At 55.2% G+C, this 16,504-nt stretch overlaps 6 protein-coding genes across 6 annotated transcripts in view; 3 read left to right on the top strand and 3 right to left on the bottom strand.

The window, feature by feature from the left end:
• Positions 1–5,639, top strand: part of PTSG_04518 (uncharacterized protein) — a gene marked incomplete at both ends in the record, with an annotated part of 6,547 nt that extends 908 nt beyond the window's left edge. The window contains 18 exons of the mRNA XM_004994558.1: positions 74–299; positions 710–760; positions 1,123–1,239; positions 1,516–1,633; positions 1,813–1,898; positions 2,055–2,187; positions 2,423–2,520; positions 2,767–2,843; positions 2,993–3,068; positions 3,272–3,343; positions 3,583–3,673; positions 3,888–3,944; positions 4,154–4,313; positions 4,539–4,707; positions 4,838–4,950; positions 5,132–5,186; positions 5,288–5,344; positions 5,469–5,639. Of these exons, the coding sequence (XP_004994615.1) occupies positions 74–299; positions 710–760; positions 1,123–1,239; positions 1,516–1,633; positions 1,813–1,898; positions 2,055–2,187; positions 2,423–2,520; positions 2,767–2,843; positions 2,993–3,068; positions 3,272–3,343; positions 3,583–3,673; positions 3,888–3,944; positions 4,154–4,313; positions 4,539–4,707; positions 4,838–4,950; positions 5,132–5,186; positions 5,288–5,344; positions 5,469–5,639 (1,927 nt within the window). The remainder of the gene's footprint in view (positions 1–73; positions 300–709; positions 761–1,122; positions 1,240–1,515; positions 1,634–1,812; positions 1,899–2,054; positions 2,188–2,422; positions 2,521–2,766; positions 2,844–2,992; positions 3,069–3,271; positions 3,344–3,582; positions 3,674–3,887; positions 3,945–4,153; positions 4,314–4,538; positions 4,708–4,837; positions 4,951–5,131; positions 5,187–5,287; positions 5,345–5,468) is intronic.
• Positions 5,640–7,457: 1,818 nt separating this feature from the next.
• Positions 7,458–7,896, bottom strand: PTSG_04517 (uncharacterized protein; the record flags this gene model as incomplete). The annotated part of the gene is made up of 2 exons (XM_004994557.1): positions 7,458–7,569; positions 7,748–7,896. The coding sequence occupies 2 exons, from the start codon at positions 7,894–7,896 to the stop codon at positions 7,458–7,460; spliced, it is 261 nt and encodes an 86-aa protein (XP_004994614.1).
• A 550-nt stretch (positions 7,897–8,446) lies between these two features.
• PTSG_12187 (uncharacterized protein) lies at positions 8,447–10,015 on the top strand (the record flags this gene model as incomplete). The annotated part of the gene is made up of 5 exons (XM_004994556.1): positions 8,447–8,492; positions 8,965–9,005; positions 9,207–9,239; positions 9,423–9,677; positions 9,920–10,015. The coding sequence occupies 5 exons, from the start codon at positions 8,447–8,449 to the stop codon at positions 10,013–10,015; spliced, it is 471 nt and encodes a 156-aa protein (XP_004994613.1).
• Positions 10,016–10,490: 475 nt separating this feature from the next.
• On the top strand, positions 10,491–11,387 carry PTSG_12186 (uncharacterized protein; the record flags this gene model as incomplete). The annotated part of the gene is made up of 2 exons (XM_004994555.1): positions 10,491–10,958; positions 11,214–11,387. 2 exons carry the CDS (start codon positions 10,491–10,493, stop codon positions 11,385–11,387), a joined length of 642 nt encoding a protein of 213 aa, XP_004994612.1.
• Positions 11,388–11,706: 319 nt separating this feature from the next.
• Positions 11,707–13,266, bottom strand: PTSG_04515 (uncharacterized protein; the record flags this gene model as incomplete). Its single annotated transcript, XM_004994554.1, has 4 exons — positions 11,707–11,928; positions 12,214–12,333; positions 12,547–12,633; positions 12,802–13,266. The coding sequence occupies 4 exons, from the start codon at positions 13,264–13,266 to the stop codon at positions 11,707–11,709; spliced, it is 894 nt and encodes a 297-aa protein (XP_004994611.1).
• Positions 13,267–14,230: 964 nt separating this feature from the next.
• PTSG_04514 (uncharacterized protein) lies at positions 14,231–16,247 on the bottom strand (the record flags this gene model as incomplete). The annotated part of the gene is made up of 7 exons (XM_004994553.1): positions 14,231–14,537; positions 14,908–15,007; positions 15,174–15,253; positions 15,420–15,471; positions 15,585–15,699; positions 15,880–15,933; positions 16,185–16,247. The coding sequence occupies 7 exons, from the start codon at positions 16,245–16,247 to the stop codon at positions 14,231–14,233; spliced, it is 771 nt and encodes a 256-aa protein (XP_004994610.1).
• Between the last annotated feature and the right edge of the window lie 257 nt (positions 16,248–16,504).

The raw sequence follows: 16,504 nt of genomic DNA, 5'->3' as shown, positions 1-16,504 counted from the left end.
ACTCGCTGCACCAACTGCTGCATTCACACCCGCCATGGCTGCCATGCACCACAGGAACATGGGTGTGTTTCAGCCCGTGCTGCTTCCACACGCTTCCCAGTGGCGTGATGGTCGACTCCCTTGGTGCTGCTGTCGTCAGCATCAACAGCAACCACGACCACACAGCCCACGGCACGCATGCTGATGGTGACACAACAACTCTGGAAGGGCCTGTCTGCGCAAACGTATCCATCACAGCGACAGTTCACAACATGCTGTCCACGCCTATGCGCATGAACGTCACTGCAAGCGTGCAGGGTGTACGTGTGTGGCGGGTGGTGGACACGGCTGCCAACACGTCAACAACCGTTTCATTCAACAGCACCAGGCATCCAGAGCTATCGCGCGTGTGTAATATCTCCCTGTGGTGGCCCTGGCGATTCGGTCCACAGCCACGCACCCCAGTTTCCATCCACATCACACAGGCACGCACGTTGTGTGTGTGTGTGTGTGTGTGTGTGTGTGTGTGTGTGTGTGAACGAGTGTGTGGGGGGAGAGGAGAATTATACGCTCAGGGTTTTGTGCAAGCGTTTCCCAGGTCTCTGTGAATGTGTCTTTGTGTTTCGTCCACCTTTGCCCGCGGGTTCGTCGGCGCACCATCAGACTCCACACCCATCCTCTCGTTCAACGCCGCCGTCATCACACCCCAAATTTACATGCGTCCTCACAGAACCAGGCCACTCTTGCCTCTGCCACGCGTCACATCGGCCTGCGTAAAGTGGTATGTGCTCAACGGGTATATGAGTTGCGCGCCCGTGTGTGTGTGTGTGTGTGTGTGTGTGTGTGTGTGTGTGTGTGTGTGTGTGTGTGTGTGTGTGTGTGTGTGTGTATGTGTGTGCGTGCGTGCGTTGCGGTCCGCCCGATTGGAATTGGATACACCCAAAACTTCACACAAGAAACACACGCACGCGTGACGTGGGCCTGCACACTGCCGATACGCGAGACAATGACCTCACACGCAAACACGTGCATGTATTCTCACGATTGCTCACACGTACGCGCATCAACACAAACACACATTCCGCATGCTCGCACAACACCATAACACGCTCCTCTTGTTTTCACGACACGTGTATGCACCAGACGTCTGTTCGCGATGCCAACGGGTACCGTCTCTTCTACGTGAACGATCGCAAGTTCATGGTGTACGGTGGTGGCTACTCACCTCACCTCTTCCTTCGCTACAACACATCATACCAGGTGGGCTATGCACGCTGCTTGCTGCCAGAGTTTCGTGTGTGCGCTGGGTCCCTTACAGCTCTGCTCGCTCAACTGTACTCATGTCTGACTGCCCACCCAAAGTCGCACGCACCGGTGCATTCGTAGCGATGTGTGCCCATGCATTCGCCTGCCTTACCACATCGTTCACGCTCTTGATGATGACCCAAACCAACCGCCTCTGCGTGTCTGCTGTTGTGCGTGCGTGCGTGTGTGTGTGTGTGTATGTGTGTATGTGTGTGTGTGTGTGCGTCGCAGCGAGCGATGCTGGAGAAGGTGAAGCAGATGGGGCTGAACACGATCCGCCTCGAAGGAAAGATGATGACTGCAGAGTTCTTCGAGATGACAGACGAGATGGGCATCATGGTTCTCCCAGGTTGGATGCACTGTCGTTCGAAAACGCGCTCAGGCATGCATGCACGCACGCACCAGCTAGATGCGCTGTGTTGCCTGTGCGAGACCCCATGCTTGTTCCAATCTTACACACACACATACAAACATGCGAACACACACACACACACGTGCGAACACATACGAACATGCGAACACATGCAGGCTGGTGCTGCTGTGATGCGTGGCAGCACTGGAGCGATTGGAAGGACGAACAGCACTTGATAGCGATGGAATCCATGCGATCACAGGTGTGTGTGCATGTGTGTGCGTTGTTTTGTTGTGAGCTGCCGGTGTTGTCTGGCCTTCCTCAATCGTCTATGTTCCACCCATCGCCACGTTTGCATCCCCCAACACACACACACACACACACACGCACGCACACGCACACACGCACACGCACGCAGTTCCGGCGCTTGCGCGCGCATGCGTCTGTGCTCGGGTTTCTGTATGGGAGTGATGAAGCCCCACCGTCACATGTGGAGAACGAATATTTGCGTGTCCGGGAGGACGAGTACTGGCACCTGCCCTTTATCTCATGTGCGTCACACGCTGTGTGTGCACTCGTTTGTTCGCTTGCTTGCTTGTGTGTGTGTGTGTGTGTGTGTGTGTGTGTGAGCGTCACGTGCAGTGCGTGTTATGACCCAACCGTGCACTCAGTAACAGAGTGTCACCACAATCACTGAACCCAAGCCCCACCCAGCATCTCTTCATTGTGTGAACCTGTAACCTCCCGCCCCGCCCCCTTCATCCCGCTGTTTTGCGACAACTGCAGCTGCAAGCAACGTGTCGACGCCGGCTGGAGGTCGAACAGGTGTGAAGATGAACGGTCCATATGCATGGGTGCCGCCGCTCTACTGGTATCAAGGATTGGTGAGTTGAGCGTGTGTGTCGTGTCGCAATGTCATGTCATGTGTTTGCGTTTCACTGCATGCTGTGAACATCGACGGCAGCTCGCATGAAATTTCATGTGCGTGTTTGTCCGCTTTCCGTGTGGGCATGTGACCCTGTTCAGAGGTTTTTTTTTTTTTCGAACAAGCCAGTTCACAACTGAATGCACATCCCCACGCTCATCATCGCCTATCATCGCTCATTCGTTTCCACATGCGCACGTTTAAGGCCCACGTGTCCTCGGGCGCTGCGTTTGGATTCTCGACAGAAATCAGCCCCGGAGCGGCGCCAGTTCGGCTTCGCAGGTGCCACACCACAACCTGCACTCAGGGGTTGCAGCCAAGGCTTGGAGTCAAGGCTTGCACGCATTGTTTTGAAACCCTGTTGACATGCCTCCAGCACGAGCAGGCTCACGCTCACATGCATGCACGTGTATGCACGCACACATGCACAGCGCGAAGAAGATGTTTGAAGCAAACGAGCTGTGGCCGATCAACGACGTTTGGGACTTCCACTGCGGTTCGCAGTTGGTACGTGCCTGCAAGCAAACCTGCCACATCACCAGATTCAGACCCGCTCCCTCAAACTGCACTGTCCGTGGCATCCATGACGCTCGCACACATGAACACACACGCACACACATGAACACATACACACGTACTCGCGTACAACCGCACGACCCAATCCACACACACGCACACACGTACGTTCGTGCGTGCAATTATGATTTCAGGGCTTGTTCCATGACCTGCGGTTCTTCGTTCCACCGTTGACCGCCCGTGTTGGGGCAGCAAACAGCATTGAGGTGTGTTGTGTGGTCCTGATCTGTGAAGTTGGTGCTTCTTCGTTTTGCTCTGCTTGCGCTGCGGAATCGACGTATGTATGTATGTATGTACGTATGTATGTGTGTTTGTGTGTGTCTGTACATGTGTCTGTGTATGTTCATATGTGTACATGCGTGTGCTTTTTGGAAGGCTGGATGAGGAGCATGCTTCGCACTCTGCACATGTACTTCCGCTCACAGATACTGTGTTGCGCTTGCAGGAGTTTCTGTTCAAGAGCCAGTTGATGACATACGAAGCTGAACGTGCAATGTTCGATGCCTACTCTACGTTTAAGTATCGTAACAGCACAGGTGCGTCGTTGCGCAGACTACAACGTGTACTTGCTCGCTCGCTTGTGTGTTTGTGTATATGTGTGTATGTGTGTTTGTGGTTTTATGTCTTGTTCATGGTGAATAGCGTGCCTCCATCCTTGCCATGGTATTGCGCGCGTGTGCTTTGGTTGTTTGCATGTACTCACGCAAGCACACCTGCACGCAACCTCACCTGCTGCCATCCTTGGCTCAGGCGTTGTTCACTGGATGCTCAACAATCCATTCCCGTCGCTAATCTGGCATCTGATCGGTGCGTCAGACCAACAACATCTTCAAAGCTACACAGGGCTGCTACCTTCAGCAGCAACTGTTGGCACGCCTCTGACAAACACACCACACCGTTTCACGCATGCACGAAGTTCTCGTCAGTACATCCACACGCTCACATTCATACTCATTACCACAAACACAAACACACATTAACAAACATCCACAACCAAACACGTGCGCACACACCAGACTTTTACGGCGACGGTGGCGGCGGTTTCTTCGGCACACGTGCTGCGCTCCTGCCGTCAACACACGCGGTATTCAACCCGTCATCAGGCGCCATATCTGTTGTGCGCAACGACGTGGTACAGGGTTCATCGCTACTCGACCTTCATGTCCAGATATGGAGGTGCGCGTGCATGGTGACGACGAGTGGCTCGTCTCGCCAGATTTCCCTGCTTTCGCGGCTTGCGACTGACTGCAACTCGACGGCCTGTGTTATGTGTGTGTGTGTGTGTTGTGTGTGCGCGCGTGTGTGTGTGTGCGTGTGTGTGTGTGTATGTGTGTGTGCGTGTTTTTTCTTTGATGCAGTTCATTTCACACCACTCGCAACTGCTTTATCTGTGACGTGCAGCACCGGGAGTGAACTGCTGTGGAATGACAGTGTTCGCATTGGATCAATTGGGGCAGACGACGCCCTTCTTGATGTCACGAACATTCAGACGCATCTCAGTCACTTTTGTGCCGCCCAGCCACGCCGCACCCTCCTCATTCATCTCCTCGTGAAGAATCAAGACAATGTGGTCCGAACAAGCGCCTGCCTGCGATTGTTGTGGTTCCTGTACTTGTGTGGGCACGCCGTTGTCTGTATTCCCCCACCCTCACTCTCACACTTCAACTCACGCCGGCCGATGACATCGCACACGCACGCAGACCGAGGATGATCAGACGTACTGGCACCCATGTCGGCCAGACGTACTGGACTGGAGCAACTCCACATTCTACATCACCTACTGTTCACAGTTCGCCAACTTCTCTGACTTGTGGTGTGTGCGCGTGCATGCATGCATCTGTGTGTGTGTGTGTGTGTGTGTGTGTGTGTGTGTGTGTGTGTGTGTGTGTGTGTGTGCGTGCGTGTTCCGTTTGATGTCCATACTTGGTATGTGTGCCCATGGGCGCTTGGTTTGTTGCCGCCTCTCACCCCGATTGCCCTGTCTCTTCCGACAGCAATATTGAGCCTGCTCAGCTTGACATCCACCTGGTCGACGCCGTTCATGTGCAGGTGAGAACACACTGATTAGCACGGCCACTTCCCCAATGATTGACATGGTTGCATTGCGATGGAGTACACACTCACCTTGATATCTGTGTGGCACTGGGCAGGTCACGAATCCACGACACACGATCGCATTCTTCGTGGAGTTTGACGTCATTGACGAGGTCGGTGCTCGTGTGTGCATGTGTGTTTGTGTGCATTACAAGGTACTGCCCTCACATGGATCTCGCACAAAGCACACGATGCCCCGGGCTCACCATTCCATTCACTTTACTTGCTCCTTTTCAGGAAAGCGGCGTTTCGGTGGATGGCTACGCGTTCAATGACAACTACATCACACTGCACCCCGGCGCGACACGCACGCTGACGCTCAATCAAGCAATTGAGGGCGACGTGAAAGTTGCCTACAAGGACCTGTCATCGTCCCATTGTACGCGAGAGCCGACCACAAAGATGTAGCTTTTCGCAACAGACAGAGCAAGGGACAAGGGGACCACAACCAAGCAGAGCTACTCCTAAACCCCCGTTATTACCCCAGCCCAAAGCCGCACGAAAAAAGCAGAAAGAGCGCTCTCTCTCTCTCTCTGAGCTTGCATGCAATTTCTACATCCACATTGATGTGTGTAGCTTGCTTCTGGTGTTCTCTTCTTCTTGCATCTTTTATCAAACGAGTACAGTGCTCCGCTATGCTCTGCTGTCTTGGAGAGTACATGAGCGCTACAAAGAGCAACACAGTACAGGTACATAGATATGTAGTTCAGCTATCCCTCCAGTGCGGTGCCCCAGCGCACATGAAACATAAGAAACATAGACCGGAGATTCTTGGGAGAACAACAGCTGGCAAGGAAGCACCGAAGCAACGAGCAGTTGAGCAGAAAGAGAACAAAAGAAGGGTGGCACTGATATTGTGAGCCAAGCGTTGGCTGTTTAGGGACAAGGACCAACTCGACAACCAGAAAACAGAGATCACACGCAGCAAAAGGCAAGAGACAACAGATGATGATGAAATGGGAGGAGGGCTGAGCAAGTGAGCTCAGGACCTGCCTTCTTTATAAAGCAAGCCAGCAAGCAGGCAAGATGACTGTGGTTCTTCTGGCAATGCACTTCTTCCCGACGTACATACTTGCCCTTCTTGCAGCAGCAAACAGGTGGCAGGTAGGAAGTCGACAGAGCGTGCAAGAGCTGTTCAGAGAGGAGAGAGAGTGTGTGTGTGTGAGTGTGTGTGTGTGGGTGGGAGAGTGCAGTGCAGTGCAGAGCACAGCACAGCAGAGTAGAGTGCTAGAGTGCAGGCAGCAAACCCTCAAACCATCTGCTGGGTTTAGTGTGTTTGAATGTTGTGCGGCGTGACAATGTGTTAAATGAGAGACTGAATGCAGTTTCTTGTTTCCACAGAACCGAAAGTGACTTTCCGTTGCAGCCAGCCAGCACGCTCGTCGGTGCACCCACAACATCGTCGTCGCTGATGGTGATGGTGATGGTGATGGTGGTGGCACACGAAGATCGCGCGCACAAAAGGAACTACACGAGCCAAGGCAAAGACATCATCAGACAGCACCGGCTTCTTTTGGTTTCTTGTGACAGGACACCTAACTACTACGGACTGGGCTTGCTCTAAGTGGCTGTGACGTCAGCATGGAAGGACTCGAGAAAGGACTCGCAAGTTGGATATGAAGTGAGCAGAGGGCGTGTTCTGTCAAAACGCTAAAACGAGGTCATGCTGCAGCTCTGCACCCCAACACCTCAACACGCACATCGACGCAAACCAACCAACGCACTTCCTTTTCGGATGCTCGGTGTGGCCTCTGTCGTCTGTGTTCTCTTTCCCGATTTGAAGGTATCGCATACGCACGAACGCATCAACGACTGCTTGGTTTACATTAATGCATGTCGACATGCATGAGGAAGCCATCGTCCGTGCATGTGTGTGTGTGTGTGTGTGCATGTGTGTGTGTGCGTGTGTAGGTGCATGTGTGCATGTGGGCGGGATGGAGGCGGCGATGTGACATGGTGGACTGGATGCACCCGTGCAACCGAGCCATGTGCACATGTTTGCTCGGTGATGGATCATCCACCATGCCACTATCGCTGCATACGCACGACGTCTGTCTTCACCACACCACCACCATGACACAGTTGGCATACAACACACGTTCCCCTCAAACGCCTCCTCCCGGTCTCTCACACACATCCCTGCTCTCCCTTCTCTTGTGCATCCTGCAGCGAAGTGCTTGCACGTGAATGGCGCAGAAGCTGCTGCTGCTGCCGCTGCTGCTGCTGCTATTGCTGCTGTTGGTACTGCTGCCGCCGCTGGTAGAAGTCCTCAATGAGACGATTGATGTTGAAAGGGGCGGATGCGCCGGCGAACTCCGCTGTCTTTTGATCTCCGTGACTGCACCAAGTGGCGATGCAGCAGGTTGCAGTTGCAATGGTCGGGGCGAGGATGATGTGGATGGTGGCTACGCTTCTCCGTGATCGCACCGAGTGCAGCCGTTGTCAGCTGGTACGGTCGCATGTGTGTTGCAGTGTGCTGTTGCTGTTGTGTCTTCAAAGGCCAAACGTGCATGCACAAATGCTGCTGCTGCTGCTGCTGCTGCTGCTGTTGTTGTTGTTGTTGTTGTTGTTGTTGTTGTTGTTGTTGTTGTTGTTGTTGTTGTTGTTGTTGCAGTACCTTCCATGGTCGTGCCACGCCACCTGCTTGCCTGTGCTTGAGCCGCATCTCACATCGTCCTTGCTTCCTCCTTACCTGCTGGCGCGTGCGTTTTGTGAAGAGCGTAGACACGTGTGTGAGCAGGTCAGCCACGCATCAAGAGACCCGTGTCGCAGCAACTGCACACACGCAACGGCAACAGAGGCACACCCACGCATGCGGGCTGTGAGCACAGGTACTCGCATCATCACAGCCACAGCTGCCGTTCGTTCGTGTACAGAGACACAGCGACAAAGACAGGCCGTGTGTGTGTGTGTGTCTGTGTGTGTGTGTCTGTGTGTGTGTGTGACAGAGGGGAACGGAGAGAAACAGAAAAGGGGACAGAGAAGTCGACGCACAGCAACAGCCCGTGGGCAGAGGCACTCGCATGTGCACACGTGTGTACTGACAGATATTGGGTGAAGGGGGCCATGGGAACCACCTGGGCAGCAAGTCCTGTTGGAGGGTGGTGGCACGACGAGGTTTGGTGCTTTGACGGCCAGTGTACAGCCCAGGTGTCGGTGGATGTAGAGGACGGACTGGAGAGGCGGGCCGTGGGCACCCACTGAGACCTGCGGAGATGACAGCAAGACAGCAGCAGCAACAGCAGCAGCAGCAACAATACGGTGAGTGAGAATGAAAAGGAGGTGATGGATGTGGAACAACAAGAACAAGCAGAACGAGGCGAGGAGGGCTTGTAACAGGAGAGCACCTCTGCTGCGAAAGGAGGAAGACAGACGTGCTGTGTGTGTGTGTGTGTGTGTGTGTGTGTGTGTGTGTGTGTGTGTGTGTGTGTGTGTGTGTGTGTGTGTGCGCGCGCGCGCATGCCTGGGCCTCACAGCCAGGCGCTGTTGCTTGTGCACACACGTGTTCGCAGTGCACCACTCGCTCAGTTGCACACATGTCCGCTCCCACAAACAAAACAAACACACACACGTGTACATGTAATCTCTGTTGCGTGCTGCTTACGCAAGGCCTCATCGTGTCACATGCGCGTGTCATTGCTTCAGCCCATGCTCGCGTGAGCGTTCACATCACAGGTTGCAGCCGTCATTGTCTTCCTCATGCACGCACGTGTGCACGTGCGTGCATATGCAGGTGCCAACACCACCGGCACCATCACACCACACCACCAGCACGTCTGCACTTGGTGCATGGCGGTTTTTTTTGTGCCTGTGTGTGTGTTTGTGTCGGTGTTTGTGTTTGTTGTGTGCTATCCACCGCCCAGGCATGTGCGTGCAATGTGTGTGCTTTGAGTGGTTTTCTATAATCTGTCTGCTGCGGGCGTCAACGTCGCCTCCTCTCTCGCGACCTCACCCCACCGTGCCCTCAATGCACAGGTGCAGGCAGTGACAAACGAGGCACCCGAGCACGTGTCGGTGTTTGTGTTTGTTGTGCGCTATCCACCGCCCAGGCATGTGCGTGCAATGTGTGTGCTTTGAGTGGTTTTCTATAATCTGTCTGCTGCGGGCGTCAACGTCGCCTCCTCTCTCGCGACCTCACCCCCCCCCCCAACACCACCGTGCCCCCAATGCACAGGTGCAGACAGTGACAAGCGAGGCACAGCATGCAGGCGTTGCCACAGCAGCAGCATGGTGTTGGGGGACCTTGTGGGCGCCAGGGAACTTGTGCTGACCCCCCGTAACGGAAAGGGGAAGAAGGAGACAACAGCAGCAAGAGCAGCAGCAAGTGCGCTCACACCAACACGAACCAGCACCACCACGAGTTTCACCGTAACCGCCAACGCAACTGCGACAACAACAACCGCAGCATCACGGGCTCATGAACAACAAGGAACCACTGCTGTGGTGGTGTTGGATAAACAGCAACTACTGCTGTGGTGGTGGTGTTGGATTTGCGTGCATGCAGTTTGAAGAAGAGACAACACAAACAAGCACAATGCGCTGCAGGCACGCCATCGAGCATGCAATCCACGCCGTCCACAGCATGCCCCCCCCCCCCCTTTGACGCCTTGGATCGTCTTGGATGGAGCAGGTGCAGTTGAAGCGGACAGCGGCGGGTGAAGAACGAACCCATTGGCGGTGCGGGCCAGAACAAGACACTGCCGGTGTCACGACGGGAGGCGATCGCTCGCTGTGGTGAAGCCGCCGCGGGCCGCCGCAGCAACAAGGAGGGGCTGGACCGATAGTCCGCACAGGACAGCACACTGCCACTGCAAGGTGCGACGCACATGCCGGATGTGTGGTTGAGGGTGAGATGTGATTTCCTGTTGTGGGGAGGTGTTGTGGGCTTGAGGCCGGGGTTTGTCTTGTGCGCTGTGCGGGGTTGTGCTGTGAAGGATCGCCATGCACACGCGTCGAGGGAATTGGAGGGGGCCTCACATCTGCGCACGCAAACATGCAATGATGGTGATTTGACGTTGCATGGCAGAGGTGTTGCTTATGTGCACACGGGGCGGACATACCTCCGTCTTCCGGGAGCTGTGGACCATCGCGGGACCATGTCGTTATTGTTGTTGCTTGGTTGGTTGGTTGTGGTTGGTTGGTTGGTTGGCTGGTTGTTGCTGTTGTTGCTGTTGTTGTTGGTTGGTTGGTTGGTTGGTTGGTTGTTGCTGCTGCTGTTGCTCCTCCTCTTCGTCCTGGTTTGCGTGACTGTGGCTATGAATGGGCGCAAGTGTTGCACAGCACGAGCGCGCTTGTGTGCTCACATGTGTTGTGCTGTGCCATCAGCGTGGCCACACCTTTGTGCGTTTCGTGTCTCTCATGTTGCTTCGGTTCTTTTTCCTTCAATATCTTGTCTTCCTCTCCTCTTCCTCTTGGTGTTCAGGAGAAGTCGTTGCATCACTCCGTGTCTTTCTGCGTCTTCCTTTCGGACATGATGCCGCTGGGATTACACATTTCGCCTCCCATCTTGCCACACGCTGTTGTTGCTGTCGCTGTCCCTGTTGTTGTGCCTGCCCAGCACGCGACGCCTCTCCAGACGGCATCGCCAGTGGCAACATCAGAGTTGATGCTGCCACTGTCGGCGTCTGTAGTAGTTGTGGTAGTGGTGATGACGGTGGTGTCAATGGCCGTTCTCTCGCATGGCTGCTGTTGTCGTCGCATGTGGGAGCTCTCCAACCACTGTCACTGGTAAGGTTACACCCGCCCTCTGTGTGTGTGTGTGTGTGTGTGTGTGTGTGTGTGTGTGTGTGTGTGTGTGTGTGGGTGTGTGGGTGTGTGTGTGCTTGTGTGCTTGTGTGCTTTGCAGTGTGCTGCTTTTACTTTTCCTTTTTTTTTTTTTGTGTGTGTGTGTGTGTGGTTGCGATGACAATGGAGCTGTCGCTGCGACTTGCCCGCTTCTCATGACGTCACGTCATCGCAACGCACCCAAACGCTTTACTGCAGAAATCACATTTCATTTTGTGCATTTTGGCAAATGCCACAGGCACAAGAAGGCACAGGCAAGGGGCTGGGAGGCGAGGCGGGAGCTGGGGACAGGCAAGTGGGGATGTGCCGGAGACAGTGGCGGTGGCGATGCAGAGAGGAGATATGGGGAGGGGAGAGGACAGTGGTCGTTGATCAGAAATGGGAGGTGGGGAATGAAGAGAGGGGTGGTGCGTTGTTGATGTGGGAGGGAGAGGGGGCAGGAGGGAGGGCGCTTGGGGAGTGGGTAGGGCAGAAGAGAGTTAGAGATAGTGTGACGAGACAGAGAGCGAAGGTGTGGAGCAGCACGGGCTTTGTGCAGATGGTGGTGGTGGTGGTGGTGGTGTCTTGAGAATCATCGCTCTCAAGGGGAGGGAGAGGGAGGAGACGAGAAAGAACAAGAAGAAGGTGATGATGATTGTGGTAGTGGTGGTGGTGATGCATTCTTGAGCGCGCCATGGTGTTGATATCTCACTCAGCACAATGCGGAGCCACCATCGGCGTCACCGGATGAGCCAGCATTGTCGTCGCCATTGCCGGGATCCTCGTCGCCGCTGGCGGTGCTGTTGCTGTCTTCGTTGTCTTCGTCGGAGGAGAGGTTGGCGTAGTACCGCTCATCTTCCTCGCGCTTCTTGATGAGGTGCATGGGGATCTTCCTCAGCAGCGGCCGGACGGGAGCGCGGGGGCGGCACTTGTACTTGTGGAGGTGAAAAGTGAGCGAAGATGCGGCAGCATGGCAAGGTGAGTTTTCGTGTGTGCGTGTATACTTTGTGCGTGTACAGTTGTGTGTGCGTATATACTTTGTGCGTGTACAGTTGTGTGTGTGTGTGGCTGTGGGTGCTCATTTATCTTTTGTGTATGGGCGTGTGTGTGTGTGTCTTAGCTGTTCGGCCATCGTGGCCTGACTGTGTCGTGCTGGACCTTGTATGTGTGCGTGTGTGTGTGTGTTTGCGTGTGTGATGGGAGCAGGCGAGAAACTCACGTTGTCGCTGTTGCAGCGCTTTGGAATGCCCCTGCGTGTGGAGTTGGCCACGCTCCTGGTGGGCCCGAGATGCACCTGCGCTGCGCTTCTGGCACTGCTGGCACTGCTGGCACTTGACTCCTGGTATGTTGTGGCCACATGCAAGGTGCAGTGTGCGCGTGTGAGTGACAGTGTGTGTGTGTGTGTGTGTGTGTGTGTGTGTGCGCGTGTGAGTGACTGTGTGTGTGTGTGAGTGACAGTGTGTGTGTGTGAGTGTGTGTGCGTGTGTGTGCATGTGCGTGTGCAGGTGATGATGTTGAGCTCATGATATGTCTTGTGTGTGTCGACACAGACCGGGGGCTTGTGCGGAGTGCCACTGCTGCTGGCGGCCCGGCGTTGCTCGGCTTCCAGCCTCTGCCGGTTCATGTGCTGGATGAGCTCCTGCGGCGGTGGTGGAGCAGCAGCCAGGGCATACGTGTATTTGAAGCACAAGGTGAACAATACGTGTGTGGTGCGTCTTTTGCCGTTGTGGGGAAATGTGGAACGCTTGGAGGTGTGTCTTGTCGTCTGGGTACCATATGTGTGTGTGTGTGTGTACGGTTGACTTACTTTTCCTGTGCAATGGCCCATGAGCCTGTCCTTCCAGGAGTAGATGTGGTCCGGAGGGAGCTGCTTCTTCTTGCTCACCGTGGGCCGCACATTCTTGCTCACTGTGGGCTGCATTGTGGCGGCGGCTGTTGTGCACATGCTGTCAAATGCATCCTCAGTGACACCGACGCCTGCAGCCGTGCTCGGCTGGACCTGTGGGTTGGTGCCTGGCACCTGCATGGCGGCCGTGGCCGTGGTTGTGGCCGTGGTTGTGGCTGCTGAGGAGGAGGAGGAGGAGGAGGAGCCCTCTGCCACGGTGGCGTCCACGGGAGAAGGGACGGCCAGCCGGACCCGCGTGTTCTGTGGCCGCTGAGCACGTGGGGAGCTTGGAGCTTGGGACGGCATGACGCCCTCTTCCTGCTGCTGCTGCTGCTGCTGCTGCTGCTGCTGCTGCTCGTTGTCGGTGGCATTCATGCTGTTCTCCATGCTGCTGCGGCGCTTCTGTGGCTGATGCTTTCCAGAGGTGTGTAGTTACGTGTGCTTGTATGCTTGTGTGCGTGTGTGTGTGTGTGTGTGTGCGCGTAAATGTGCTTGTGGCTTTTGAGCTTTGTGGGGTTGACTTTGAAATTTGGGCGCGTGCACGCGAAGAGGAGCAAGTTTGCAAGTTGCTTTGCATGGGCTTGCAAAATGCAACGCGTTGCGGCGTTGCTTGCGCTTGTGTGCTGTGGGGGTTGCGGTGCAACTGATCCCTGTGAGTACCGCTCCCTCCTCTCCTCTCTCTCTCTCTCTGCCCTCGTTGTGGTGTGTTGTGTTGACTGGCTGCCATCATTGACGCACACAAGCTCACTGGCACTGCTGCCGCATGTTGCGTTACGTTGTATTTGTTGGATGGTACAGGCGACAAGAGACAACAAGAAGAGTGCAGGTACGGGAGTACGAGGACAGAATGGGCCAAGTGGGGCTGAATGAGGTCCAGCACATTGCAGAGACAGCAGCTGGAAAGGGCGGGAACGACGGCAGCTTGGGGAACAGCGCAGACGAGTCACGATGACGAGGGACGGAAGAGTTGCGAACAGAGTGGGTGCCACAACAGCGACATCCGAGAGAAGTCAGGAGAACAGCAGGCAAAGAAGAAAGAAGGGAAGGTGCAGGAGGCTGGTGCCAGACCGATGACAGCTGCAGAGGCGAGGGAAGCAACATTAAGGATCAGCATTGGCAGGAGGAGGAGGAAAGGAAGAGGATGGGGTGGTGGGAAAGGAAGAGACAGCAGAGACGTGGAGACATGGCAGCGAGAGACAGGCGAAAGGAGGACAACGGGCTTGGTTGGCATGCACGAGTGCGTGACCAGGGGTGACTGGCTGGGTGGTTGGGCTTGTGGGGACGTATCGGTGGCGCTGGTGGTGGTTCCTAGTTGCTGGACGTGGCGTTGGTGTTGAGGTGGTCGGATTACTTAGTCGGACTCGGAGTCGGACTCGGGCTCGGCATCGCTGAAGCAGAAGAGGTCGTCGTTGATGTTGTTGACCTGCATGCCGTTGCCGAACGCGGCGTTGTGGACCTGCAAGTTGGCGACCGTGAGTGGCGCGGTACCTTGAGCTGCGGCTGCTTGGACGGCGACCGTGTTGGCTGCGGTCGTGGCCTGGCCACCTTGGTGCATGACGGCACCGGGTGCGTTGTTGCCGTGCGTATGGGCGAGCCCGAGGTTGGGGAGGACGTTGGTGTTGGCCTGGTTGTTGGACATGGTGCTGGCTTTGGCGGCTCTTCACAGACGTACAGAGGTGTGTGTATTGGGTGGCGTTGAGTGGTAGCGTTGGAGTTGGTTGGGTGGCGTTGAAGCAAAGTGAGTTGCCTTGACTGTGCTGCGTTGTGTGGTGTGCGCTGCTGTTGTGCTGTGTGCATTTGTGTTGGTGATTGCTTCGCCTGCTGAAAATATTTGGCGTGGAAGTACGCATTGGCGAAGCTTAGATCGTTCTTTTTGATCTACCACATCTTTTTGCTTTGTGTGTATTATTTTGTTATTTTTGTGCGGGGAGACGGGGGGCGGGGCGTCGCTGCTTGCTGTGCGTGGCGGTGGTGGTCATGCTTTGTCCGCTGGGAGCTTTGCGATGAAAGCTGTGGTGTATTGCTCACATGCCAGTGCCACTGGTTGTGTGTTTTGCCTTTGCTGTTCTGTTGGCAGTGGCGCGGAATGGTCTGTCGAATGCCAGACGCAACGTGGAAGGTGGTGACCCTGTTGTGTGTGCGTGTGAGTGTGAGTGTGTGTATGTGTGTGAGTGTTGTGTATAAGCATGAGCGTGAGTGTGTGTGTGTGTGCATATGTGGTGCTCGTGTTGTTGGGTGTTCTTGGATGCCTATTTGTGCGACGCTTGCTGGCGTCGTGTTTGTCGCAAGCTCACGGTGCTTGCGCCTTGCCTCCTTTGCTGTTGTCGCTGTTGTCGCTGCTGTTGTCTTGGACGCAACGTGGAAGGTGGTGACCCTGTTGTGTGTGCGTGTGAGTGTGAGTGTGTGTATGTGTGTGAGTGTTGTGTATAAGCATGAGCGTGAGTGTGTGTGTGTGTGCATATGTGGTGCTCGTGTTGTTGGGTGTTCTTGGATGCCTATTTGTGCGACGCTTGCTGGCGTCGTGTTTGTCGCAAGCTCACGGTGCTTGCGCCTTGCCTCCTTTGCTGTTGTCGCTGTTGTCGCTGCTGTTGTCTTGGCAGGGTGGCGATCAGCCTTCTTCTGCCCTTGCCTCATGGCCACGTGTTGCCAGTGCTTTCGTGCCTCCACGCATCGACCCACTACGCCCACAGACCATACGCGCTTACCTTGCTGTCTTCCTTTGCTGGGTGGTTCCTGCGGCTTGAGCGTGCTGCACGTCCATCTCCGGTGCCACAAGTCTCCCGCGTTATCCATTCGGCGTTGCTGCTCGCCCACATGCATCTGTGTGTGTGTCGTGTCGTGTGTCGTGTCGTGTGTCGTATGCGTATCTTTGCTCAATCACTGTTGTCAGCTGTGCGTTGTGCGTGCTCTGCCGCTGCTTGGTCTGTGCTTCCTGATCCGAGTCGACTGCTTTCTTCTTGGTTACTTGGTTGCTTGCCGTTCCTGTGTCATGCACAACACCAGTACACGTTCTTCTGCTCCGTTGGCACTCCCAGTATTCTGGCAACTCTGAATCTGCACATGCGCGCGCGCGTGTGTGTGTGATGTGTGTGTGTGTGTGATGTGTTGATGACGAGGATGGAGGGGGATGTCGTGTCAACTGCTGTGTCACTGCTGTGAGCGTGCTGGATCGAGCGGCGGCAGGCGTGGTCAGGGTGACTGGAAACTTGCCTTCATTCAGTTGCACGAGGGAAGCAAAGGGGCTGACTGATGTGAAGCGAAATCAGGCAATCACATGCGAGCTCTCGTCCATTGCGCGTCCTGACGTTCGTCCGTTGTGTGGAAGCGGCAGAGAAGTTTGGGCTGAGCAGATATTGCCGTCGCCTCATCATGCAGGGGAAGAGGTCGAAGATCTGTTGGTCCAGTGGCTCCTCTTTTCGGCTCCATTCGGGTCGCGCGTCCCGTCCGTTTCTTCATCGACAAGGGCCAGTCAACAAGGAGGGTCTGCCATTGTGGGGAAGAGCGCGTGTGAACAGTGGAAACAAGTGCAGAGTACTCGAGTATCGACACGATCCGGTGCTGTGCTTGCTTTGCCATGAACATAGACAGACTCAAGATGCTGCGGTTGGCGCCAAAACAACACTGC

This window comes from Salpingoeca rosetta (assembly GCF_000188695.1).
Source record: "Salpingoeca rosetta unplaced genomic scaffold supercont1.10, whole genome shotgun sequence".
NCBI lineage: Eukaryota > Choanoflagellata > Craspedida > Salpingoecidae > Salpingoeca > Salpingoeca rosetta.
The sequence above is the reverse complement of the archived record's forward strand: the minus strand, read 5'-3'. Positions and strand labels throughout refer to the sequence as shown.